Below are 26,257 nucleotides of genomic sequence, written 5' to 3'. Positions count from 1 at the left end.
TGGAATGTAAAATTGTCTGAATGGTGACTGGGGAAACACGTCTGGACTTTGTCTTTGTGCTTTGACGTCATGAGGAATTTGTGCTGCCTGTCTTATTTCTTTTCATATTCCGGCAGACGATGTGTAAGACGTTGAACTGCAGCTCAGTTAGGTGGGCTGGCACTCAGGACAGTAGTTGCGATCAGAATTATTTTTTTCATTCACTCTCTCATCTGCAGCCCCTCAACACCAGCAAATCCTAGCAACTCTCGTCGTGTCTCCCTTTTCCTCCTGTACTCACTTTTCTCGGCCAGCATCACTCCCCCCCCCCCCCCCCCCTCCTCCCTGTTGCTATGACTCATCGTCTGTATTAGCGGATAAAATGGTATTAGAGAGCCAGGCACCAAAGGGCACGATCTGCTCATTTATCATGCATACTGTTACATCAATGCATCTTTACTCATTTGATCCAGCTAATTAAACCATATTGAAAAGCTTATTGTGCCTCCAACAGTGAACAATTATCTTGTTCAGCAGTACAGGAACAGCATTCACTGCTGATAAACACTCAACAATTAAACACAAATACCCAGGAGGCTGAACTCAATTTCCGGTACGAGTGAATTTTCATATATTTCAATATTGTTTTTGTTTCAGGAGATAAAATCTTAATGTGCCTGAGGCCTACAGGAGTGAAAAACAAGTCAGAGGGGAATTGGTATCAAGGTTAGAGGCTAAAACACCGGCCTTACCTGAAAAGCTAATGGTATAAATACATTTTCTAAAGTGCAGAAATGAATAATTGAACAGTGAAATTCAACACATCCATTTCCTGTTCCATGGTAAATACAGGCAAATCTGTATTTACCATGACCACCCCTTAATTTCCCACTTCCTGTCCCCCTCCCTCTCTCCCCACGGCATCCAGGTCCCAACTCGGGACGAGTGCCAGCGTCAGCAGCACTGAAATATTTATCAGTCTCCTCCACTTTTCTCGACCGTCATGGGAGACAAAACATCCAGACCTGCCTTCCTCACTTAGTGAACCATTCAGGAAACCTTGCCCTGCAAACTGACTGAAGATCTGAGAGAAAGCAGGTGAAGCCTCATGAGTCAATGAAGAATTTAAAAAGAGCCCTGCTGGCCGACTGGACCGGCTCTCACTGGGGATTTAGACAGGGAAGAAAGTAGAATCACAGGCTCGTCTGATGAGTGCAGAAGCAGACCATCAAGATTTGCTTCCAACTTTGGATCGTGAGGGATGAAGAAAGGGGAAATGGGAATTTTCTGTGGCCTTGATTGAGGAAACGTCTTCCTTACACAGCACCTGAACATGGAAACGTTATTAGCCCAGGATGCAACAGTAAATGTTGATTGTTAAATTAGACCGAGCCTCCTTTGGTCTTGTAATAATAATATCCTAAAACACCTGTTTCAAATCTGGAGGGAAGATAAGTGGACCAATGATGTGGGGCGATAATTGCACACAGATATGTCTCTTGTTTAAAAAGGCAAATAAAGCCGTCATGCAGCTTTCCAACTGTTGATAATTTATCCACAGTCAGCAGAGGGTCAGTGGTTCATGTGCGACGAAAATAGCTGAAACGTGGACCCTGACATTCCGTGGAGTGAGAGAAATGTCCAGCCCTGCTAAAAGCTTACACCTAAAGTGCTGATTGTGAAGGTCACGGAGCAGCTTCAAGGCCATCCACAGCTACATTATTGATGACACTAATAGGACAGAAGCACATCAGTGGTAGAAGGTGGGCGGGGGCGGGGGTCTTCGTGGGCTGAAGTGGCACATTTTAAGTGCAAAATGACCCCATTCACAACCTCCCTTCACCAACAACCATCTTTACAGCAAACATGAAAACGCTGAGCTGGACTGACCATCGCTCAACTGGGGACAATTAAAAAGACGGTCATATTTTATTAAAGAAGGCACTCCTCTCCTAATCATGTCCTTGATGGCCTTTAACTTTCTTCTTTTAGTCTCCAGATGAAAGCGCTGGCAACATAAATGAGACACATGCAAACCACACACACCTCTCCTGTGCCTGTAGAACACTGGCGGCATATGGTCGCGTTTAGACATGTTTACGCGCAAGGACTGCAAAAGGGCTCATGCATGCGAGTTAAAATTAGCAAGGAAGCCTGTGGGATAATTGAAATGAATGAGGAGGAGAGGTTTACCGGTTGAGCCTGGCTGAAAAGAAAACAAAGGCTTCCAGCTCACAAATTCAAGTAATGGTTTACCGTGGGGGTCTGCTGTATGTCTGGCTCTGGACTGTTCAGCCAGTGTCACTCTCCTCTATCACCTCTGCCTCCAGACAGTAATAAGAGCGAGGGGTAATAACAGGTACAAGGAAAAAAAACAACAAAAAAAACACTGAATTTGATGAATCTGTCTGAGAAGGGAACTGACTTGAAGTCACTTACATCCCCTGTTGCCCCATTTCCGCTGAACCTTCCCCTTCCAGTCGTACATCAGCACTTCCTCAACACTTTGATCACTAAATCATGTTTTCTAGTTTGGACTCTGAGCACCAGACCACCCTCAAAGTTTCCGATTATGTTGCGTCGAGCAGTGTCTCGATTCATCCAATCAAATCCAGCTCGTGGATCTGTCTTTCTGCACACTGCCTACCTATCTCTCTATCATTGCCTCCATCTGCTCCGCTCAGGCTGCCTGTATAATGTGACAGGCCTCATAGTCGGCCTCTTAGCTCTGCTGCTGTTTACAAGGTGTTTAGAGCTTCAGCCGGTGCCAATGTTTACTTGCCAGAGCCGCTTACAACGCAAAAGCGAGCCCTGGGACGTTGCCGTGGGGCTTTTCACACTGACAATGCGCCGTGACTCGACACGACACCAGCAGTTCTCTCATGAAAAAAACACACACACTCTCTGAAACATATGGATACGCAGATAAGAGTTGCGAAAATGTCTCACACACAAGTCATGTGGTTTTATTTATGCTTCCACCCAGTCCCGATGATTTATTTCGCTGCAAGACAAAGAGCGTTTAACCACGGGGGAGATTTGAACCAGTGTTAACTTGCGACATGCCTCATTGTGCTACATCAATACTGTAACAGGCTGTCTGTGGCGTTAAATAAACTGTTTACAAAGCTGTTTCGACGTACATTCTTGTCTCATAATCTCATGTTCTGAAAGATTCATGCTGGTTGGATGGAATCTAAACTTCCAGCTGCACTTTCCATATGCTTCATGTATGCAGCAGGGGTTCAAACTCTTTGTTCTGTTCTTTTCTAAACTGCAACTCTTGCAAGGTGACAGCTCTCATGTTAAGCAAAAAAAAAAAAAAAAAAAGCTAAAATGGGATTGTGAGAACAGTGAAGCAGCCTCTGTAATGAATCTGAGCTGCAGGTTTTTTCACCCTGTCAGCCTCTCTACTCTACTCGCATCTCATTCAACCACTAAAACACACTCGTATGGCACACAAACACGCTGCCTCTCATTGTATGCATAATTCAGCAGGCATCCAATTATATCTGGAAATAATTCTATATGAACGTGCAATGCTAATAGATTATGTTGGGCCCTCAGGAACTCTCAGTAAGAGTAAGAGTAAGAACAGGCTAATTTGAGGTCACTTCTTTCCTCAGTGAGGAACTCTCCCAAATCCTCCTGACACCGAATGTTCCTGGAGAGCAAATCTTAAGTGTTTGAAGTAATTGAAAAGCAGCAGGCAATTAGTCACCACGACTTTTACCTCATTCTGTTCAACAATGTTCTCCGCAACTCAGCAGTGGCCTTTTTATTTTTTTTGCTCGCAGCCCTTAAAAAAAATCAATAATGCAATGAAGTTGTGCCTTTAAATTAATGTCTTTTTCACTCATGCATTGATTTTTAAGTTTTGTTTTAACATCCTACCACAGATGGGACCTGGTCAGTTTGCAGATCGACATTCATTTATCTCAGCACATCCTGCGAAGGTTTTGCTCATGTCATACTCAGTTCAGATTGCAGTGAAATTTTGTGCAGAAATTTATAGTCGCCGGAATTTGACCCCTGACAAATCTGACAATCCCTTTACCCGTAAAAGTAGGGCCATTCTCATCAGCCTTGATACACAGTCTGACACTTCTCATTTAACTTTTAAACCACTTAATGTGCTTTTAATTCAACCGTTTCTTCATCTTTCACTGGAAACCATCCTCCCTCTGGAGATATTAAGTCAAATACTTTTTGTTTCTCCAAGGTAACTTAATCCACACTGACTAACCAAGTGAAGACAATTTCTTCTAAACCAGAGGCAGGAGTTGTTTAATGTTGTTGCTGCTTCATAAATATTCTAAATTATGTTATGACAATCATAAATTGTAATTCATGTCTTCTCATGAGTTTATATTATGAATTAACTAACACAGAAATTCAGTCAGGACTTGATGAATCAAGAGCATCAAGATTTAACAAAGTCATTGCTAACTTTTAGAGATGTGCCTTTAGGCTAAGCATGTGGATGCACCCGCACTTCACTCTCTGTGTATGACAGAGATTAAAGCAGTTTACTCAGCGCAGCACAAACACATTGAGATCGATATCATAATGAGCGCAGCAGGCTTTTGACTCGCTCCCCAACAAGAGCACCTTTCTTGTCCCGGAGCACAAATCACTAAGAGCCCAGTGGATCAATGTGTCCTTCCTTCTAATGAATGTGCAGTAAACATGATTAATGTCATTATACTCACTGTTTATCTCCCTGTTTATCTCCTCATATTTCCTGCTCTCTCTGTCTCCTACTCTTTGCCCCCTCTCCTATTTCCTCCTTCTCACTTTTCGTCTCCTTCCACCTGTCCTCTAATGTGCAGGTGAGACCTTCTCAGAGAACTACAGTCACACAGAGCAGTGCAGGCCGTGCACTGAGTGTACCGGCTTGATGCGGATGGCGACGCCCTGCACCGACTCCAACGATGCCAAGTGCATCTGTAACTATAACTACTTCTTCAATCTGGTGACCAACCGCTGCGAGCCCTGTACAGTGTGTCCGATGGGACAGGGCGTGTACTCTCACTGCGATCATGAACATGACACGGTGTGTGAGGAGTGTGTGGATGAGACCTTCTCTGACCGGGAAAGCTCCATTGAACCCTGCCTGCCCTGCACCATCTGTGAAGAGAACACTGAGATACTGATAGCTGAGTGCACACCGTCCAGTGACTCTATCTGCCATAGTAAGTCACACTCTCTAATTGCTTTCACACCTTTTTACACCTTCAAACAGGTTTAAATAAAAGACAGAGACGCAACGATCCGTCATAACATTATGACCACCTTCCTAATATTATGTATTTTTCCCTTGTGCCTCCAAAACAGTTGTGACTCATCAGAGAATGGACATGGGCCTTCTGAGGGTGTCCTGTGGTGTCTGGCAACAGAATGTTGTTAGTGGGGGCCTTTGGGTCCTGTGAGTTGAGGGGGGGGGCCTCTGTGGATCATCCCACAGATACTTGATCAGTTTGGGATCTAGTGGATTTTGAAAGCCAGGTCAACACCTTGTGCTGTTCTTCATGTTTTTTTTAGTTGTTCCTAAACCGTTTTTGTGTGGTGTCTGTGTCAGGCTGCATCCTGCTGGGGATGGCTGCTCCCATCAAGGAGTGTCATTGCTATGGGGTGGGGCTGCCTGGTCTGGTATGGTGGGTGCTACTTTCAGTTGAATCGGTTGCTGGCTTTGTTTTATTCTCAGTGCAGGCTTCAAATGTGAACGCAGCAATCCTACTTTGGCGCAGACCAAAACAACTGCACTAGAAGTGGTCAGCGTTGAGTCACAATTGCGTTCTTGATTCTGTTGCTTGTTTGATCAAGTTTTCTAAAGAACTAGTATGTGTATGAGCAGAGTGAAGAGTTTTTGCAGCTGCCTGGAGAAGGAATTAAGATGCAATTTAGTCTAACAACAAAGTATGTTGCCTTTTTGATATTTAGGCAGATAGATCCTTACCCCTGTGTTTAGTTTGCTACTCGACAAATCTAACCAATTAGCACAGTGAACATTCTCACGTGGCTTTAGAGGCTACATTTCAAGAAGAACAACCAAGAAGAATGCAACAGGTTTAGCCAGTATCATACCAGTCACCTTGTGTTAGATGTGAAAGTACCAGTGAATAAAAAGAGCAGCTCTAGGCCACAAACTGCACAGTAGCTGCAAGTCATTCCAAAGCAATGCTGGAAGCATCATATGTGTATCAATCCCATTTGAAAAAGCCAGCAGGGGTGACTTCCACATGTGTCTCTGGGAACAAGTGTGGTCAGAGGTTGGTCGTGTTCAGATTTTCAACAGCGGGAAGTTGAAAGTTTTAGTGGTAAAAGGTCAAGGATGATGGCAGTGTCAACACAGAGAGAATGAATAATCTGCTCTCTCACCAAAGAGAAGCCAAAAACTGAGAAGCAGAGTGGAGCAACTTGGATCCAAGAGCTTAAAGCATAGGAAGCTGTAAATTCTCTCGGCTCAGACAAGGCGTGAAATCGACCTCATCACGAGGTCACAAGGCTACAATCTGGGGGGTAAAATGTCGTTGGTGGCCCTGCTCTTGATTTCCTGGATTAGTATCAGTGTTTTTTTTTCTAAAAATACAAATGAGTGTAATTCTCAGCAACGTCCATGGGCACAACAAAAACAACCCTTTCCCAACAATGTTTTCAGAAAAACTTTGTGGTTCTGGTTTGTTCCTAGCAACTGCTGTTCTCCTGTCTTGTGGTAGTTCTAATGCAAACTTTGACCAGAGAGGCACTTTAGCTGTGGAGTGATTAAATGCTTCTAAGAAAGCTCTTAATACATAGAGCACAGACTAATGCAGCTGTGTACATTAACATTTCTAAATGAACATTTTATTGACAGTTTAAATGCTGAGCCGGAACAAATAACACAGCTTGGCTGAAATTTCTTGAAATTTCTCTTATAGCACTGACAGGCAGAGGAGAAATGGACTGGGGAAAGATAAGAGCGAGAAAAGTAGATGAGATGGAGAAGGGCTAATAATGGAGATAATGACTTAACACCTTTCCCTTCATGGGTACCAGACACCATTAGAGGTGCTACATTTAGCTTTTTATCAATAAATCCTCACCAGGGTAAATTTGAATGCAAACAAGATCATTCAACATGTGACTTCTACTTGGTTGTTCATTGTGACACAGAAATCAGAACCAGAATCGTCTTTATTGCCACGCTCGCACATAAAACTAATTTGTTGTGGTGGTTGGAACAAAAAACATAAGCCAGGAAGAGAAAAAAAATAAAAAATTTAGTCATGCTTGGGGTCTGGCTCTTTGTTCCAAACTCTCAAAAACTAATAGATTGCCATGAAATGGTGTAAAGACATTTATTGCGCCTCGATAATGAATTAAACATTCTTGATCCAGGGTCACCATCAGGTTGATATTAATGGTTTCGAGTGAAATTAACTGGATGAACGCAACCATCTATCAACCATTAGAAGCTAAAACAGGGACACGGTGACCACAGTGAACATTATACCTGATCGGCACGTTAGCATTGTCATTGTGAGCATGTGAGCATGCTGGCATCAGTTCAGACCATGTCAAATGACGGAGGAAGTAGAAAGATGATGCAAACTTACCCTTAGAAAGGAAATCCTGCAGAGCTGCAGGAGGTTCATGATAAAAAATATTTATGAATACATGTAACATGCAAGAGAAACTTGACAGAAATGACTGAAGTTTTCAGTGGCAAGACACTGTATATTTTCCCTTGCATTTTACAACCTCTCTTAATTTCTCAGACCCCAGATTCCACTAAATTAAAGTTAAGACTTACAATGCACAGCCACAAATGGGGGAAGCAGTGTCCACAAGCCTTGAGAACAGGACAAGACTGACAGCCATTAAAAATTGCCAACAATGCATATACCCCCTTGATATCTGATGTACACTAGACCACAATACAGTCTTTTGCTGCCCACTTTGCGCCCACCCAGGCAGCTCAACTTTGACCTGCGTCATCCAGAGCGATGGCACTATAACAGCAGTAATGGTGGGGACTGGAGATGGCACGATAAATGACCTTCTGGGATGTCCGTTTGAAAGAAGAGCCCTGTCAAATAGCACCAATGGGCCTGTGGGGAACGGCTGCAGTCACATGTGGTCGTGATGATGTTTCCAGGCCATCCACGGTGGTCTGATGACTCCACATACAGATATGTTTTCTGCAGCAAACAGGAAGCTGTGCCTCTGCAAATCTCATCATGTCTAGATTTTTTATGTGACTTTTTTGAATTCTTATCTTGCTGGCTTTTTCAATCTTATCAAGATAGTAAAGAAGACCGTTGAAGCTTTATATTCCCAAATCCGTAGCTCATATCCAGCTGTCGCCAAGTGTCAATTACACGATACAATGACAGAAGCAGAAAGAGAGAGGGGAAGAAACAGAGATGAAAACAGACAGAGAGAGCTGCAGCATATGTGCTGTGCTGGTATTCTATGCTGAGGGGTCGATATGAGTCCTGGGATTTCTTCTGCTCATGCTCAGGTTTCGCTGAGTGACCTCTATAAGCACCCACACTCGACTGCAGGACACACACACACAAAGCTGAGTCCTCTCCATCTTCGGGCACACAAACACTTTTCATGAGTATCCAAAATCAATACAGTGGATAACAGGCTAACGCGGCACACGCATGCTGCTCGCTCTGCCAAGTGCGATTTAACTTCCACACTTTTCATTAAACTCCGGACACCGCACATGTGTGAACCTCTTTGATCTGAAATTGAAAACTGCACTTGCATCTTTCACAGAAGACGTTTCTGTCCGTTTTGGCCTTAGCCTCGCCAAAATATGTCGTTCAGCCGTGAGCGGGTTCGAACTGAATTAGCTGAGCATGTGTTTGAGTGTTTGCACTCAGGAAAAATAGAGGGGAAGATTGAAAACACAGATAAAGGCAGAATTCTTTTATCACTGTCTCTTCTTCCTCTCTTTCTATCTCTTCCCACAGTGGCCCTCGAGTGGCTGGGCTAGCAGAGTGGTGGAAGGTGGCCAGTGTGCATTCAGTGCCTTCACCGCTGCAGTATAATTACTCCTGCTAATCAGAGCACTTTACAGCAGCTCCTCTGTTCATCTGCACCCCCTCCTCACTCTCTTCTAACACTCCGGCTCTCTGTCTGCCCTCCCCTCCGCTCTTCCTATTAACCCTCCCTAACCGAAGACAGAGCGCTCACTTGAATAATTTGTAGTACGTGTGTGTGTGATGGATGTGTGCACGCCAGGCAATTGAGATAGAGGCTGAGCTCAGACAGAGGGAGAGTGTTTGGTGGCAGATAAAGAGGTCATTGTACATGTGCTGCGTCTGATAGTTGCTCATCTCCACCCTGAACTGGCAGAGGCCAGGATATCAACCTCTGCACAAGACCCTGGGGTTAACTTCACCATAAAGACCTCAATGGCTCATAAAAAAATTAATTTTTTTTTTTTTTTGCCTCCTTTTGTCCACACCCCGCTAATAAACACATTTCCCTGTGCACACAGCGTCATGCTCGTAAAATCCCGGTCCAGTTTTATTTTGTTTCAAGGGTGTTTTAAACCCACTGAAACCAAAATGAAATTGTTAAAGCTCCACTGCTGCCTTTAAGCTCCCATTCTTTGCCAGCTGTGGTATGCAGCCCTGTGTGCTTCAGGTTTTATCCTTGGGTCTACAGCCAGCTGCATTTTCTTCCTTAATGCATAGAAACAGAATGCAAAGGGGAGTTTCAGTGAAGATGTAGGATACTGTACTTCTAGCTCTCTGCCAGTTAAGCATAGTCCCATGAGAGTTGTCGCCTTGGCTCAGTATGAGAAAGGCAATTTACAAAGAGTCCTGAGGTGCGACTGATGTATGTCTGCGTGGAAGGAACATTCATTGCACCAAAAAGCACTCACAGTAGTGCAGGATGACTGATAAGCCAGTGTGATGAAGGAAACTCTGTTAGGATTGCAACTTCTTTGAAAAATTGTATATAACACCAGCCTGTCTGTACACCTTCACTCACTTTCACACCTTCAATTCACAATTTATTCTATTTGCGAGCTCATGTTGCATTGCTAATACCATTAGCCAGGCCTGCATTAGCCGGATGATGTATGACAGAGCTGAGGAAACCTGACTACATCCTAGGAAAGGTCAAGAAATGCATGTAATATAGACACCCATGTTCCACTCCTCCGAACGCTCCCTCCTCTTAGTAGGATCTAAATCAATAGCACCGCTTTAAATAGGTCTCGGCATTATTTCTGTGTTTCTAAGTATGGCACGCACATGTGCTGTATTTTCTACCATTTCAGTAAACCAATCTCCTCATGGGAGGTAGGATTGCCCTGTCATCACCACGCAGACAGACAGACCAATGTGGATTCCTAATGACAAACAGAAATGCCTCAAATATGTCCACATAAGTTGTCCATCAAGATCCTGTCAGACTATTAAAGATAGCAACTGTAAATTATGCAACAAATCAATGTGGAGAAACTTGGCTATTTGTCATGAAAAGAGAATATGTGTGGACAGTCTTTGGCTGTGACGGTCCACTAAATGTCCTTTTTCTTTTAGATAACGTCATGATCCCAACTACCAATTATTGCTTTTTTATTTAAGTCATCTTCACAAAGATTGAATACAGAGTTAATAGGTAAATGGAGGTGGAGTAACATTAATAGGTAACCTATCATTTAGTGGTGTTTTGGAGGCTTTATTTAAGGAGGTGTTCCTTTCCTTCTGTCTCTCCAGCAGACATTTGTGGTGTTGGAAGAACTGAAAATCACGTTTTAACAAGTGAAACAATAACCCACAAAACACCTTGTTAACGGTTTCTACAGATTTTTATATTTTTTTCCCAAGTATTTCAAATAAAATCTGTTGTCAGTGAGGTTAGAGGATTAGAGTAACCAGGACATTGTTTATGCAAAGGCACACTGCTGTTAAATTATTGAAATGTAATTTCTCAGTGCTGTGAGCACTCTGAAGGAAATTCCATTTGCCACCAGTGTACAGAGATAGGGGCCCAAATTCAGTGGAAATACTCAGACTACACAAGTTTTATTCTTCACTTTAAGTCCTCCTTTTTAATATTCATGAACAGCATATAAACTTTTAATAAACAGTTGATGAATTCATCAATAAATGTGCCCCTTGGACTCCATAAGTGGAGACTGGTATAGAAACAGATAATGAATCATAACACAGAAAAGCACATTGAAATATATCAAATATGTCCTCACAGGACCAATCACCGCCATGACATACCTAAAATGTTTATATCTGCATACAACTACATTTTAATTACTTAAAATTGATTAAAAGTTTATATTGTGCTTTTAAATGCTAAATATAAAGGTCTACGCTACATGGCACCAGTTAACAGTCCCAAATATCATAATATGTGTGAAGCAGGGCAATCCCAAATTATTTGTGATGTGCGTCCCAGGCTTTGGCCTTGAAGGAAGCCTCAGGGGTCTCCACAGGGTTAATCCTGTGAGCGCCAGTACAAAGCTAATGAGGAGCAGCCCGAGGTTCTGCTGGGAATTATAGGCTCACATCTGAACCACGCTACACATTCTCCATCCCCACCAGGCGGATGAGCTCAGAGGCGTTTTGGCTAGACAGGGCCTATGCTCGGCCAGCTAAACCACGCCCCGAACAAAAGAATTATCTGAAGACTTCTCTGTGAACCTTTCTGCCAGTGTTGCTTCAAAAGATTTAGAAAAAAAAAGCATGTGACAGGACAGTAGGAGAGCCTTGATGGATTGTGTTTTCAGAGCAAGTCGTGCCCATCAGAGTGGGCATGGTGCTGCTGCAAGATTTGCAATTACACTGAATCATTAATGGAGCTCACAATGAAAGAGGAAATAGGACAATTTCTGAAAATGACTTCTGTGATAGAAACCAGACTCATCCAGTAGCACAGTGCTTGACTTTCCTCTCTGGCCTCAGCAAAGGCTCAAATTGATGACCTCCCTAAAGCCCCAGACTTTACTCTACATGGATCCATATGGCCTTAACGTCATGCAAGGCGCAGAGATCACATGGACGGGGATGTAACAAGAACAGACCTGGCGTGCAGGCCTCAAATCTGGTGTAGGGTGGGCTGGTGGGTGACATATATTTGCTTCCCTTGTTGAAGAACATTCCTTCTTTCTGCTCACAACAACTCAGCCAGAACCCATCTGTCTATCAGAAACAGCTGCCATATGTGCTGGGGGAGGTGGTGATTGCAACCCCAACACGAAAAGCTTTCCTTCAGCCATGCTAGTAACAACTTTTGGCTGGACTCTAATTTAGTGTTGATATCTGTTGTGCCCAAAGGATGAATTCTAATAACTTATCAAGTGACATACGTTGGTGAATATTAAGGATGTGCCCTACTTTTCCTCCAAACATGAGGTAGAACTTTGTGGTTTACTACTGAATGGATTATCCTTGAAATTTGTTGCAGATGTTCAAGTCCCTCGGGATGAACTGTAATAACTTCTCTTAATTTTTCATCAAAATTTCAATTTGTCAATTTCTTTGGTTCCTGCCAAAATATCATTATTTTTTATGACATTACCTTGTGCCATGAAAGTTAGCATTGTCACTGTAAGCATGTTAGAATTTAGATTCCCAATACTGCTTTTGATTCTTCGTTTCATTTTCTTGCATATTTCCTATGTTACAAATGCAACCTTCTCTTCCTTACAGATCCTTACCTCACTACGTATGCAACTTCCACCTCTGATATGGATCTGGTTTCATCCTCCTTCCCTAACTACTTGTTACCTGACGTGTCCGGTGGCCCATTGGCCGGTGGCGAGACGACTACGTCCAGCTCCGGTTCTCCTCGCTTCCTTGGTCACGGCTTTAATGAAAACCTCATCCCCATCTACTGCTCAATCCTGGCTGCCGTGGTGGTGGGCCTGATGGCTTATATCGTTTTCAAGAGGTCAGTTGGAAGAAAAAGAAGCAATGACAAGCTGCTCCTCGGCCACAATCTAATGTAGGACAGAAAAGGCGAGCATTGATGGAGATGGTGGTCTGGATGTTCCTTGCAGCAATCTGTCACTTTAACACCGATTTTGCCCCCAGCAACATCCAGTCTAAAGAATGGCTGGTAAAATATGGTGCTGGCGTTGAAGAGGCTCTGACACAGTTCTGCTAAAACACCATAATGAGGGTTTCTTTCAAAAAACAAAACAAAAAAACAACAACAAAACAACACTTAATGCATTACAGAGGTCACACACAAACACATTAGCGAGAACACGCAACCACACATGCAAGCACTCAGACAGACAGACAGATACAAACCCAGGCTAAAACACGTTTGAAGCAAGTAAACAAGCTCATTAGAGGCATTGATTGTTTGAAAAGTGCCAACCAGGGGGAAATTTGAGTGCCAGATTTATCAACACAATCATGCACACTTCTGGCTGATACTCCTCATGTACTCGTTGCCATGAATAAACAGACTGTAGATCATGCGAATTTCTCCAATGTGTCTGTGGAAGCAGAGGAGTCAACTGCACCTTACCACTCCATAGCTCATGAATATTTTAATTAGGGATTCATGAGTCACTTAGTTTTTACAAGAGACACTAGATAAGCTTTTTGTGAATATTTAATTAGGATCTAATCATAGTTTTAATTGTAATTCTTCTCAAATATATGGTGCAATAAAATTTGGCCATGCATGAGCAACACACATGTCCTTTATAATGATAGTGAAGGCAGAATTACATGAAGCTGTAGCTGGTTATCTAATTACTGACAGCCTAATGTGTTGTGTGCTGTGTTCAGTGAGACTTCATAATGTTTCCAGCTGACTAGCATCACCACATATTTTAAAAGGGTTATAATTCGGCTGTTGATGGTTAAATGCAACATGTTGCACTAATATGGTGAGGCATTTCCCTGGCAAAAGGTTAGTCGTTTATTATCATTTAATAATCCATAAAGAAGAGATGGAACTACATGTTTAACACTAAATGCGCTGAGCAAACATATCCAGTTAAGAGCTGGGCAGGCCAGTACTGTAGGTAAACACTACACACAGTACATTGTGTAGATGCTGGCTATACTGTAATGAAGGAAGCTCATAACATTGTCTCATAGAAGTCAGAACATTTACATTAGAGCATGCAGATTTTGTCCATCTTTTTCATTGTTAGATTTGGAAAGGCTTGAAAACTGCCTGTGAAATCGAAATATCTAAAACTCAGACAGGATCACGCAACCGTATCAGATCTTATCCGACATACTTCTTCTCCACAGGTGGAATAGCTGCAAGCAGAACAAGCAGGCAGCTAACAACCGCGCAGCTACAAACAACCAGATGGTGACGCCGGAGGGAGAGAAGCTGCACAGTGACAGCGGCATCTCGGTGGACAGTCAGAGTCTGCAGGAGCAGCAGCAGCAGCAACAGCAGCAACAAAAGGCCCAGGCTGAAGTCCAGGCTCAGCCTTCACGCTCACACACTCAGGAACAGATAGGTATGAATGAACAAAAATCTAATTCCAGTTTTCAGTTCAAATTGCATCAAAGCTAAATCCTAATTGGACTTCCATTGTAAGAAAATGTCTCAGATCAATCTGTTAATTCTTTGTTGATTAATCTAAAACACTTCACCTTTCATAAACAACAGGTTTAGATTGCCCTACTGCTTTTCGGCCTTAAAGGAATTATGTGCTTATGTTCTAGGAAAAAATGGCACTTTGACTGAGCACAATAATTGGCCTGTTGTCTTTCCCAGAACCTTAGGTTGACCCCAGTCTGATACATCCCTCTTTCACACCATGGTTTTCCACGTGCCAAAAAGACTCCTCATTAATTACATCCAGATATTCTACTGAGATATGCAGGCCTATTTCTGGGTTATGCAAATGTTTCTCTCAAAGCAAAAACCCATTTTTGGGTATTGATATCTAAAACAATTTATCATCTAGCTGCAGGACCATGTGAAGCTGCTAAAAACACATAGATGAGGCCAAATTATACATGCATGTATGATGTATTAGACTCTAGGAATATACAAATTAGGACCGTGAGTAGTATATATTAAATATATCAACCATTAAACAAACCAGCCTTGACAAAAGTTTCTTAGTCAGCACATTTCAGAAGTGTATAAGCAGGGCATGTAACAACATGTCTGATCTATATTTGTCTTGACTACTCTTACTATTGCTCTGTATTTGTCTCTGGGGAACCAGGAAGTATTATGAGTCTAGGTCTTTAGGACTGATTTTGCCATATAGTCTCGCAAGCCAGACAAACTCTAAAAGGTTTTGTAAGATGAACTCAGTAAATGATGTCTGGCTCAGACCCAACATTATGCACTTTAATGATCTATTATAAAGCAATTTGCCATGTGCTTAATTTACTTCTTGTGGTGCAGTGCATTAGGAGAAAGATGCAGCTGAAGCTTTTTTGTTTGTTACTGTTGTTTGTCATTGCTGCATTAACTTAGATAACTTAAGAAAAACAAAAAATCTAAACAGTAACTTATGCAATTCCAACTTTATTATCCCTTTTAAAAGCATAAATCTTTCAAAACAGTTCATTATTTATGGTTTAATAAAAAGCACATTTTTCAAACCAATTGGCTGTTGTAATACATCTTCTGATGCAAAGCTAGGGCATATCATCAGTGATGTTACCTGAGGTCATTGGGTGTTTCGGGTCTCTTGAATATCAGACACTCTCGCTCAGGCGACCCAGCTGAGGTTGATCAGGCCTCGGCTTGTGCCCTAGCAGCGCTCGACCACGGAGCTGCTCTCTTTATCCAGAGCCACCTAGAGGCTTTCTCTGCTGCCTCTGTGCTGTTGTAAATGGCCCTCCTCCTCCTCTCTCCTGTGATGCCAAGTGCAGTGTAAGCTTTGCAGAGAGACTGTCCTGCAAAGCCTCTGCACCCAACCTCCACTGGCAAGCACCTCGCCTTCCAGCCTTTCCTGTAGCAGTTGCTGACAAGGCTGTCATATTTCCCCCTCTTCCGCTCATGGGCCTCCTCCATGCGCTCTTCCCATGGCACTGTGAGCTCCAGCATGATGAGGGTTTTCAGTGTCTCTGATACCAGGACAATGTCTGGTCTGAGAGTGGTCTCAGCGACATGCTGTAGGAACTTAAGTTGGCTTCCCAAATCCACTAACAGCTGAGAGTCCTGTGCAGTGTGAAGAAGCCCTGATGTTGCTCTAGGTGTTGTTTTTGGCTTCTCCCCAGCTCTGATGAAGTAAGTGGCTTGCTTTATGGGTTTGGACCTGCGGCAGTTGGCGAGTGCACTACAGATGCTCTCTGCTATGGACTTGAGCACCTGATCGTGCCGCCATCGGTACCGGCCTTCCCCCAGAGCTTTTGGGCAGCAACTCAAGACATGCTCAAGTGTCCCCATCTTTTGGCAGAGGGGGCATGATGGTGTATCGGCCAAGCCCCGGCAGTGCAGGTTGGATGGACTGGGAAGGACATCATAGACAGCTTGGACTAGGAATTTGATGCGGTGGGGCTCGGCCCGCCATAGGTCTGCCCATGTGATCTTCCTTTCCACTGCTTGTTCCCATCTTGTCCAAGCGCCTTGCTATCTCATTCCCACTGCTCTGCTGGACCTCTCCTCTTCGACTGCCGCCCTCACCTCGTTCTGGACTAGCTGCCTTTGCTCCTTGCCACGAGCTTTATCAAAATGGGGAGGCGCGCTGGTTCCCAGTCCAGTCCTTCCTCTGGCCACTGTTCCCACCAGGACTCCATGGCATAGCCGTGACTCTGCCTGTACCACTGCAGCCTCTGCACTCCACTTCCTACCAGTCTTGACCGCTACCCCTGCCCCAGAAACTCTGGGGTCTGATGACTCACCGAGTTGCAGCACCTCCCTTGTATGCAATACTTTAAACTCCTCCTCGATGGATTTCAGAGGGAGTGTAAGCTTGCCGGTATTCCCATTGAGGGCGATGTTGCTCAAACTCCTTGGCAGTCCTAACCATCTCCTGAGATAGCGGCTGACTCTCCTTTCCAGATCTGAGATGGTGGTGATCAGAAATTCATAGAGGAGCAGTGGCCACAGTATTCTAGGCAGAATCCCATGTTGATAGATCCAAGCCTTGAATTTTCCTGGGAGGCCAGACTTGTCGACATCCTTCAGCCATCCCTCCAGCTTCTCACAGGTGTTTTTGATGGAGGCTGTGTCCCTGAGGCTGCTGTCAAAAAACTTCCTCAGACTCTTGATTGGCTTCTCACAGATGGTTGGGATTGGTGTTCCTGTGATGGAGAAGCGGAACCTGTCTGACATTCTCCCCTTCTTCAAGACCAACGATCTTTATTTTGTTGGTTTGAATGACATCCTGGCCCATCTCATCAGCCTTTCCAGCCCCGCCAGGATCCATCTGCCTCCAGGCACTGAATCAGTGGTCACTGTCAGGTCATCCATGAAGGCACGGATTGGTGGTTGGCGGACCCCAGACTTGGACTTGGGACCTCTGCATTCTGGTTCAGCCGATTTCACCAACATGTTCATTGCCAGTGCAAAAAGGATCACTGAGACGGTGCAGCCTGTGATGATTCCTACCTCCAATCTGTGCCACTCTGATGTTGCTGAGCCTGCAGAGACTCTCAGACTGAAATCACTGTAATAGTCCAGGATAAGCTCTCTTACAGTAGCATTAACATGGTGCCTCTCCAGCGTCTCGAGGTCCAGCTTATGGGGCATTGAGCCGTAGGCATTGGCCAGGTCTAGCCACAGCACCACTAGGTCGCCCCTGTTCTCCCTTCCCTCTCGGATGAGCTGTGTGACCACGCCTGTGTGCTCCAAACACCCTGGTGTCCCGGGGATGCTGCCTTTCTGCACTGAAGTGTCGATATACCCATTCTTGAGGAAGAACTCTGCCAGTCGCTTAGCTACAATGCTGAAGATCTTCCCTTCAACACTGAACAGCGAGATGATCCGGAACTGGCTGATTGTTCTGGAGTCCTCCTCTTTCGGGATCCACACTCCTTCTGCATATCGCCACTGTTGCGCTGGTTTTCCTCTTCTCCAGATGACCTTTAGGATCTTCCAAAGCCGGTGTAGAAGCTTTGGACAGTGCTTATAGACCTTGTAAGTTGTTCCGCTGGGTCCTGCTGCTGACCTGGACCTTGCTCTCCGCACCACCTCCTGAACTTCTTTCAGGCGTGGCTCCCTTAGGTCAAAGGCCTCAGTAGGCTCTGGTGGTGTTATAACTGCCTTGCACTGCCCTAGCTCTTGGTTCCGAGTAGGATCGCTGAAGGTATCATGGAGGTGTTGATCGACTTCCTCCTTACGTGCCGTACATGCCAGGTGTCCACTGTGACTCTGTCCGAGGAGTTCCTTGACAAAGCCAAAGGGGTTGTTGATGAAAGCAGCGCGCTTCCTGGCCCTCTCCCTCCTCCGTCTCCTGTGCTGTTCAGCTCTGCGCAAGATTAGGAGCCTCTTCCTGAGCATGAGACGGAGTTCTGCCCTGTCCTCCTCTCTGGCTTCCTTGTGTTGTTTCTTCAGGGCTTTGAGCTCTTCACTGATGTTGTGAATCTTGACTGCCCTCTGGTTCTTGGTGTAAGACTGCTTCGCTCCCCTTTCCTCCTCCACTCCAAACCTCTCAGCAGCCATGCTCACTATGATGGTTGTCATAGTTTGAAGTCTTTTCTCGACATCCCCTTTGGCTGTTGCTTCCAACACCCTATCTGCATCCTCATCAAACTTCTGCCACTCTGCTGTTCTAGAGGCTTGGGGCCATCTGATTCTCCTCTTCTCGGACTGCCTGGTTAAAGGGACTGTTTGCACCACTTGGAGGCTCTGGGTACTGTGGGGTGCTTCCGGGCCCTGCTCCTCCTCTGTCTCACCGAGTGCTAGACCTGTGCATTGTGATGCTTGCAGTCGCTCTTTGCATTTCATCCTTGACTGATGGATCTTCAAGCCCTTCTCGTTCTTGCGGATCTTTCCGCACACGCACACTCTACTCGTCAACGTTTGTCCATTGCTATTGGTCGTTACCGTTGAATCTGTCCGGCTGCGGTGCTAATGTTGATGTGATGTTACCTGAGGTCACTGGGTGTTTCGGGTCTTTCGAACATCAGACACCCTCGCTCAGGCGACTCAGCTGAGGTTGATCAGGCCTCAGCTTGTGCCCTAGCAGCGCTCGACCACGGAGCTGCTCTCTTTATCCAGAGCCACCTAGAGGCTTTCTCTGCCGCCTCTGTGCTGTTGTAAATGGCCCTCCTCCTCCTCTCTCCTGTGATGCCGAGTGCAGTGTAAGCTTTGCAGAGAGACTGTCCTGCAAAGCCTCTGCACCCAACCTCCACTGCACCCAACCTCCACCTCGCCTTCCAGCCTTTCCTGTGGCAGTCGCTGACAAGGCTGTCATATTTCCCCCTCTTCCACTCATGGGCCTCCTACATGCGCTCTTCTCATGGCACTGTGAGCTCCAGCATGATGATTTGTTCCCCTTTATTTTCTAGAATGATGCAATTGTACCTTATTTGGCGACTAATTGCAGCTTCAGATTAACAAATATCACTGTACCACTAAATCCTTTCAGTGTATCAGTATGCGTGAACATGGGATTTTGCTCTCTGCCCAGCACTGAGAGTAAACACAAAGAGTGCGGCTATGTGCATGGTGGGGAATTTGCACTGAGCAGCTGAAGAAAAGAGGATAACCTTTAAACAGCAGAGAGGGAAATAAAAGCAAGTGCTGCAAGAATGAGACGTGACCTCTGTAGAATGCAGCAATCCACCTTCCTTCAATACTCAAATAGCACTTACATTAGAGAGACTCAACTAGCATTCTCACTCGATCCATACACATAAACCCGAGAGGCTTTTTACCTGAACAGGAAGAAGTACAGCCATGATCTTGTTATTCTTTCAGCCATTCCTGCTTCTCCCCCCTGATTCATTTAATTTTTTCCTTCCCCTGCTTGTTGTGTAAAGATTAAGAAAGGGTTATATGGGGATAATGATGTGCTAACAAGGCAAACAGCTGACAAATCCTCCCTTGAACAATCCATGACACTGTGTCTTGTCTGGTATACCCATTACATTCTAATGAGCCTTGGGGAAAGCTTATTGTGTTTTGTTTGAGTGCCTCTTTCCATTCTCCGCAAATGCAAAGCCCAATGTATGTCAAAGAAAAGAAGGAATTTCTTTTGGAAGAACAGCTTGGCATGGGTTCATTGAGAGGATGACTGCCTGCTAAACCCCCTCGCCTCTTTAACTGATTGGCTCATTAGCAGGTGTTACGAGATGGGACCCAGGCCTGGTCTCCCTGCCTTTCCAAATCTCATGTAGCATGAGCGTTTAGCACGTGCTAATTGGCGTAAGCGCAGTCTGCCATTAAAAAAGGCAGCAAATACACTTGTGCAGGGGGTGGCTGGTGCTCCCACAACCAACTGTGTCTGTTAAAATGCAAAGGGGTGAGAATATGCACAATAAATCCATTATAATCGCAGGGGGTTTCCTGTCTCCAATGAACCATATTTTACTGGCGGCTTAAGTAATGGAAACACCTCCAGTCAAAATAATTCAAATAAGCCTTTAAAAAGAAAAGTAGAGCAATGAAAATGTCCCTTGTTTGACTGACAGCATGAGTCACTCGCTGAGGGTAAGACCTCCTACATGAAGAGTGCTATTCCTCATTTTTGTCTGCTCATCTACATTAAAATAACCATCTATCTGTGTGGCACCCCTGTCTGCCCCCCACCCCCCACCTCTTTGGCTGTCTGCTTCCCCCTCTGAATTGTGCATATTGAATGTGTTTAAATTTTAAACAAGACTGTGTCCTGTGCTTCACCTCACAATCTACACAAAATGGAGCCAAAGCTGCTGAAGGTCTAAAAACACATTTAAAAAAACATCATGGTGATTGCAAAAATGTAGACCCATGACTAGAAAATAACTTTCAGAGTTTGAAAATAATGTTTTAGGCATTGATGTTGCAATTATGTTTTTGACTTTTATCTTTCAACTCAGTTAATTCCTTTCCCCTGGACAGCTTGGGTATGGTTTGACAGAAAATCCGACTGATTCACTGAAGTACACTGTTTCACAATTTGTCTGTGAAAGGTAGTGAAAAAGAGGAATTGCGCAAAAGTCTAATATTGAAATAACCCAATATATTAACTTTGGCAGAGACAACGTGTTGACGGAGGATCTGACATTATCTGTATCCAGGAGCCATTTGACTCATAATCTCTGGGGAATTCAGTCTCTAAATGCAAAAGTAATAAAGCAGATTGTGAAACAAACTAGTAACAGAATCCCACAGTCACTTAACTGTTCCCTGGAAGTTATGTGATTAACGTGAAGCCATCTAAAATTCCCAATCAGCAAATTTCAAAGCTTTACTGTGGCTTGGCATCCAGTCAGGATTGTCTCAATGTGCTGATTAGAAAAGGAAAAAAAAAAACAGCGAAGCTTTGCTGTGATTTGGAGTTCACGTTTCAGAATAGACCTGACCGAACTGGTTCAGTGGACGAAAGCTTCCACTGATTCTTGGAATGAGGTTGGACTCTGTAAACCACTGGCCAGCCATGTGGCTATTATTATCAACGCTGCCTCTGAAATGAGGTGTGCCGCCAGTTCAGAAACAGTTGGACTGAAGCAGGAGCACAGGTGCAAGAAAGTGTGTGTATGCCTGAGCTTGTGCGCGTTATAGTTGATAGTGCACTGGCTAGCATCAACATCTCTTTGCTCTGTCACTGATGATGCCTGTTGAGTGTCTGTTTAAACAGGAAGGAAGAGAGAGGAGTGCCATGAACTGCAGCCAACGCTGAACAGAATAAGTGTGGATATAGAAAGGAGGCAGAACGTCTGGGGGCATTTGGGACGGCAGAAATATTTGTAAAAATTAAAAATAGGGATGGCGATGGACTGGTTGACAAATGAATCCCCCTTCTCCAAAAGTTTTAAAATAAACTCTGTTGTATTTCACTTCTTTGGCACAAGGATGCATTGATAAAGACAAGAAAACACCCACTGGAATTGTGGGTCCTCTCAGAAACGCCTCTGCATTCCTGAGGCATTTCCATGGCATTCCTTCAATTGAGAACAGGTTAAGAGGTTTGTGGGAAAAGAGAGCATTTGTCTGCCGTCCTCATTCAGCTAATGACTCCAATTGAACAGGTTTTAACGAGTGAGTGACACCACAGGGCCCCCTACAGGTATGAGTGTGACTATTAGGGTTTTTTTCCACAAATAAGGTCTTATGTGGTGAGGAAATGACAGAGGAGCTGCTCCTGGGAAACAAGAAGAGATTGAAAGAGATTCAAAAATGAACCACTGCTGGTTTAAATATTGCTACAAATCACCTGAGTCTTCATTCCACAGCCTAATATATTTCTTTTTACTCTTTCTCTCTCTCCAGTGGTGAGGGTGGATGGTGACCCTGAGCCTGACTCTCCTCCCCCTGAAGTCTGAGGGAGATGATGAGGAAGAGGAGGCGTCAGAGAGGAAGGCAGGGAGATGAGAGATGAGAAAGGGAACTTGAACCGTGGACCAAAATGAAGGCAGTGGTGGGGGGTGGCCAAACAGAGAAAAACTGACTCCGATTTGTATATGAAGTGGCCACAGAGCAACAACTTGACTTATATGGACCTCCCAGCACCTTTGGGACACAGTCTGACTCTTCATCCCTGCATATAGAGTCTGGACACAACCCCTATGGCAATATCAACCACTATCTGAACCCTATTACACAGATTGTAGATATATGCCAGTGCATCTTGTATTAAGTGACTCTTCCAGACGTATGTCATAATTCTCAGTAGCTGCCAATTAGATTCTTCAGCCTCTCCTTTTAATTCTATGATCTCCCTACATTCAACATCTGTGCCTGGAATGTATATTGCATAAAGGTACTTGATTATGTCCTCTTTCTTTCTCCTGTGCATCAAAGATACCAGGGCAGCTTTTTTACTCCCACATCTTCCTAGGTGACATCCCATTCCCAGATAATTCTCCGTCTCTCTCCATAGGATTCACTCTATTAGACCCCCGCCGTCATCAGCGATACAAAAATCAGCGGGTGAGATGTGAGTCACTCCCAACTTCTTCTAAAGTTTCTTGTCCTTGTATCATTTCAACGCAGGTGCGATTCCCATCATGTTGTCTTCTAAAATGTTGCGTCATTGTTGGAAGTGACTCAGATTTGGGAAGAGGTGATGATGAGTGTAGGTCGCCTGGTTGTCGAGTATTTTTCTTTACCGAAATGCTTCACCCTCAGTCTGACATCACCCCTTTACAGCGCATCCAGGGATTGTATTTCAGTAATTTCATGCTTATAATGTAACGCCACCAAATGTTTGTCTCCTGTTTGTGGTGGAGCACTTTCATTTTGTGGCTTGGGTTACACAGCTGATTCAGCAGGGTGCCTCCACAGTCCTCCATGGACGTGTCTGGATGTGCAGCATGAGAGGAACATCTCTGGACTGTGGAGCTCTGCTGACTCAATGCAGCGAGCCTACATGTCCGAGGGGAAGGGGACGCCATCTGATGGGCAAAATAAAAGTGCCCACTTCATCCGTGCTCATAAAACAGATTTTTCAGTGAATATGGAACTGAAAAAAAAATTATCAATGAGGAATCCCATTCATATAAATTCACACTCACTGAGCGTAAAATTGAGGCAACACGTTCATTTTGCGTTCCCCACAAGCACCTCCATCTTCACATGCTCCCTCTTACTGTCTCGTATACTGCTCACTGTGTTATGGAGTCTGATAAACAGTGCTGAGGCGCTAATGCTTTGTCGTTGGCACTCACGTCAAGACAGGGGCCATTAGAGAGACGTACTGACAGACAGGTAGTAATTACCTCAGGGTTTCAGCTTCATTTACACTCTGCTCCACTCTCATCTGGATTAATGATGTGCACGGCAAAGGGGTGACACGGCCCTCGCCAAAGCCTCAATGTGACATTACAGATCCCTTATCCACCTCTGAGGTCACTGACATTTACTACATTGCCATGGTGATATAAAAGCACTTAGTCCAGGCTCACTTCTAAGGTTGGGTGCCACCTTTTATCACAGAGGGCCAGTTTATGTGGACTGCTCCAGTAGCTCACAGTAACTGTAAAAGCAGTGGATTTAGATACCTTGCAAAAGAAGTATACTGTAGCTGAGCTTGACCGCACTGCTTTAGCATTCTTACAGGGGCCCCTACCTTCTCAGAGTCCCCTGTGTATTAGGAGATCTTTTTTTGTAAACAGTCTGTAGAGATGATATGATTTAGGTTGGTCATATCGTCTCTATACAGGTTCATATCATAGGTTGGTGTACCTGTGATTCCAGAATGATTTAGAAACAGGATAAATTAAAGGAAGAGTTTGTCAAGACATGGATGAGAAGATTGATTCCATTCTCAAGTTTGTACATTAACATACGAAGCTCCTGGCTGCAGCTGGTTAGCTATAGCTTAGCATAAAAAACAGTAAGCGTAAAATCCACTGACCAACATCTCTAAAGCTCTTCAGTAGACATAGAACTTCTGCTTTGGTTTCATAAAAACCCTAAAATGTAAAACATGGCTCTCAGGATTTAATTGGCGCTCCATTATCTCTGGATGAATGGCATTAATCTTCTCATCTACTGCAACTTGAAAAGAAGATGCTGTGCGACGCTTCACTGATCGATCACATGGTCAGCAACACCTTAAGACAATTAAACTCCTCTCCGGTCTCTACACTTGTGATTCATGAGTCACTGCTGCGTAATGAACGGAAACAAATAAAACACTGCTGTTGCTCACAGCTCCTCGACTGATGTGGTGTGGACATGTGACCACACACACACACAGTTCATTCCTGCACTGTGAGCTGGTATGATTCATCCTGATGCTTGCTGTGGCGGTGACATTAAAAAAGACTTTGCTACAGTATGTGTACTCTGGAAAAGTATACAGAGTGTTGATTTAAAGAAATAAAAAAACACAACTCCATCTCCCCACGGGCCCAATCAGCTCTCCAGCAGTGCACTCATGTACCCAAACCGACTTACAGTATTCCCTTTCTCCAGTGAGACACTCATTGTAAGAATGTACAACCTGACTATAAACAGAAAAATATGCAAGACACATTCAAGGATGAGGTTTAAGTTTGCTCTAGTTGTTTTCTTGTGAATTGTTTTCGTCTTTCCATATCCTGTTTGTTTGTCTTATGAATAGAATTACACTTTTGGAATGAGTATTTTTTCTAACTGATGTTATTTTGTAGCACTTATTAGACGTAATATGAACGCACTCAAAGAGTGTACCACAGTTCAAGTGCCTGTGTACAGTGTCCAGTGTCTTTGAGTTGAAGTTTGACTTGTTTTTCAGATTGTTTCAGTTTTTATCTGCATTTCATTTGATATTTTGAGAGCTGATGAAGGTTTTTAGTAAATCAAGGTCAGCACTGTAGATGAACCTTGGAGACTTACAGTACAAATATGTTGCCAATTAACACATAGTGTATGTTAACATGCTATAAATAATGGCAATCAATAGGGTCATGTAGCGTTACGTAAACATGTACATGTCAACTAGGACTTTTACTCTAAAACTCATGTATTTGTCAATAACAGCTTTACTGTGCAGATGTTTGCATGTACAGTAAGTTTTATCACAAACCCCCGTTTCAGAGGCAGCCGGAGATGTAATCTGCAGTAACGTGACATCCACAGGGAGGTTCACTGTGATTCTCTGTGATGTTATTACTTGATACAGATAGAGCAGGAGCTGGTCCCAGAAAAGCTGAATGTCATCTGTTGTAAACTACTAATGTAAAATGCATTGTGTAAAGGTGAATTTCTTAGAGTTGATACAAGCTACCAGAATACTCTCTAAAAATGTAAAAAACTAAAATGTGTGCAAGTGAAATGAACATCTATAATAAAATAAACAGAGATGTCATTGCACTGTGCCTCTTGTTTGTCTTTTGATCTAAGCTGAGAGCGGAAATTCTCATGCACAGAGAAATTTGATCTTGAATTCAATAAAAAAAAAAGCTCAACGCTTTTTGGAAATATGCTCGCTGAAACGGGTTAGATGAGAAGATTGATGCCATTTTGCATAGTAAATATGAGGCTGAAGCCAGAAAGCGGTTAGCATAGCTCATGGAGTATAAACAGAAGAAACATCAGTCTTAGTTCTGTTTGAAGGTAACAAAAGTCCCCTGATAAACAGCTCATTTTCTGACACAGACATCACAAAAAGAGCCTTTACCCAAATGGTAATGAGCATTCCATCAAAATGAAGTAGCAGCTTTCCATTTGCATTCAGTATTTTATTGAATTTACTCCTACAGAGGCTGTATTTACTCAAAATATACAA

The 26,257-nt window shown here is 43.9% G+C and overlaps 1 protein-coding gene across 1 annotated transcript in view; it reads left to right on the top strand.

The window, feature by feature from the left end:
- Positions 1-26,025, top strand: part of ngfra (nerve growth factor receptor a (TNFR superfamily, member 16)) — a 30,754-nt gene extending 4,729 nt beyond the window's left edge. The window contains exons 3-6 of the mRNA XM_084570135.1: positions 4,812-5,174; positions 12,663-12,903; positions 14,232-14,449; positions 22,315-26,025. Coding sequence (XP_084426261.1) covers positions 4,812-5,174; positions 12,663-12,903; positions 14,232-14,449; positions 22,315-22,367 — 875 coding nt within the window. The 3' untranslated portion in view covers positions 22,368-26,025. The remainder of the gene's footprint in view (positions 1-4,811; positions 5,175-12,662; positions 12,904-14,231; positions 14,450-22,314) is intronic.
- The last annotated feature ends 232 nt before the right edge of the window (positions 26,026-26,257 follow it).

Source organism: Chelon labrosus, assembly GCF_963514085.1.
Source record: "Chelon labrosus genome assembly, chromosome: 21".
NCBI classification, from domain to species: domain Eukaryota; kingdom Metazoa; phylum Chordata; class Actinopteri; order Mugiliformes; family Mugilidae; genus Chelon; species Chelon labrosus.
The sequence above is the reverse complement of the archived record's forward strand: the minus strand, read 5'-3'. Positions and strand labels throughout refer to the sequence as shown.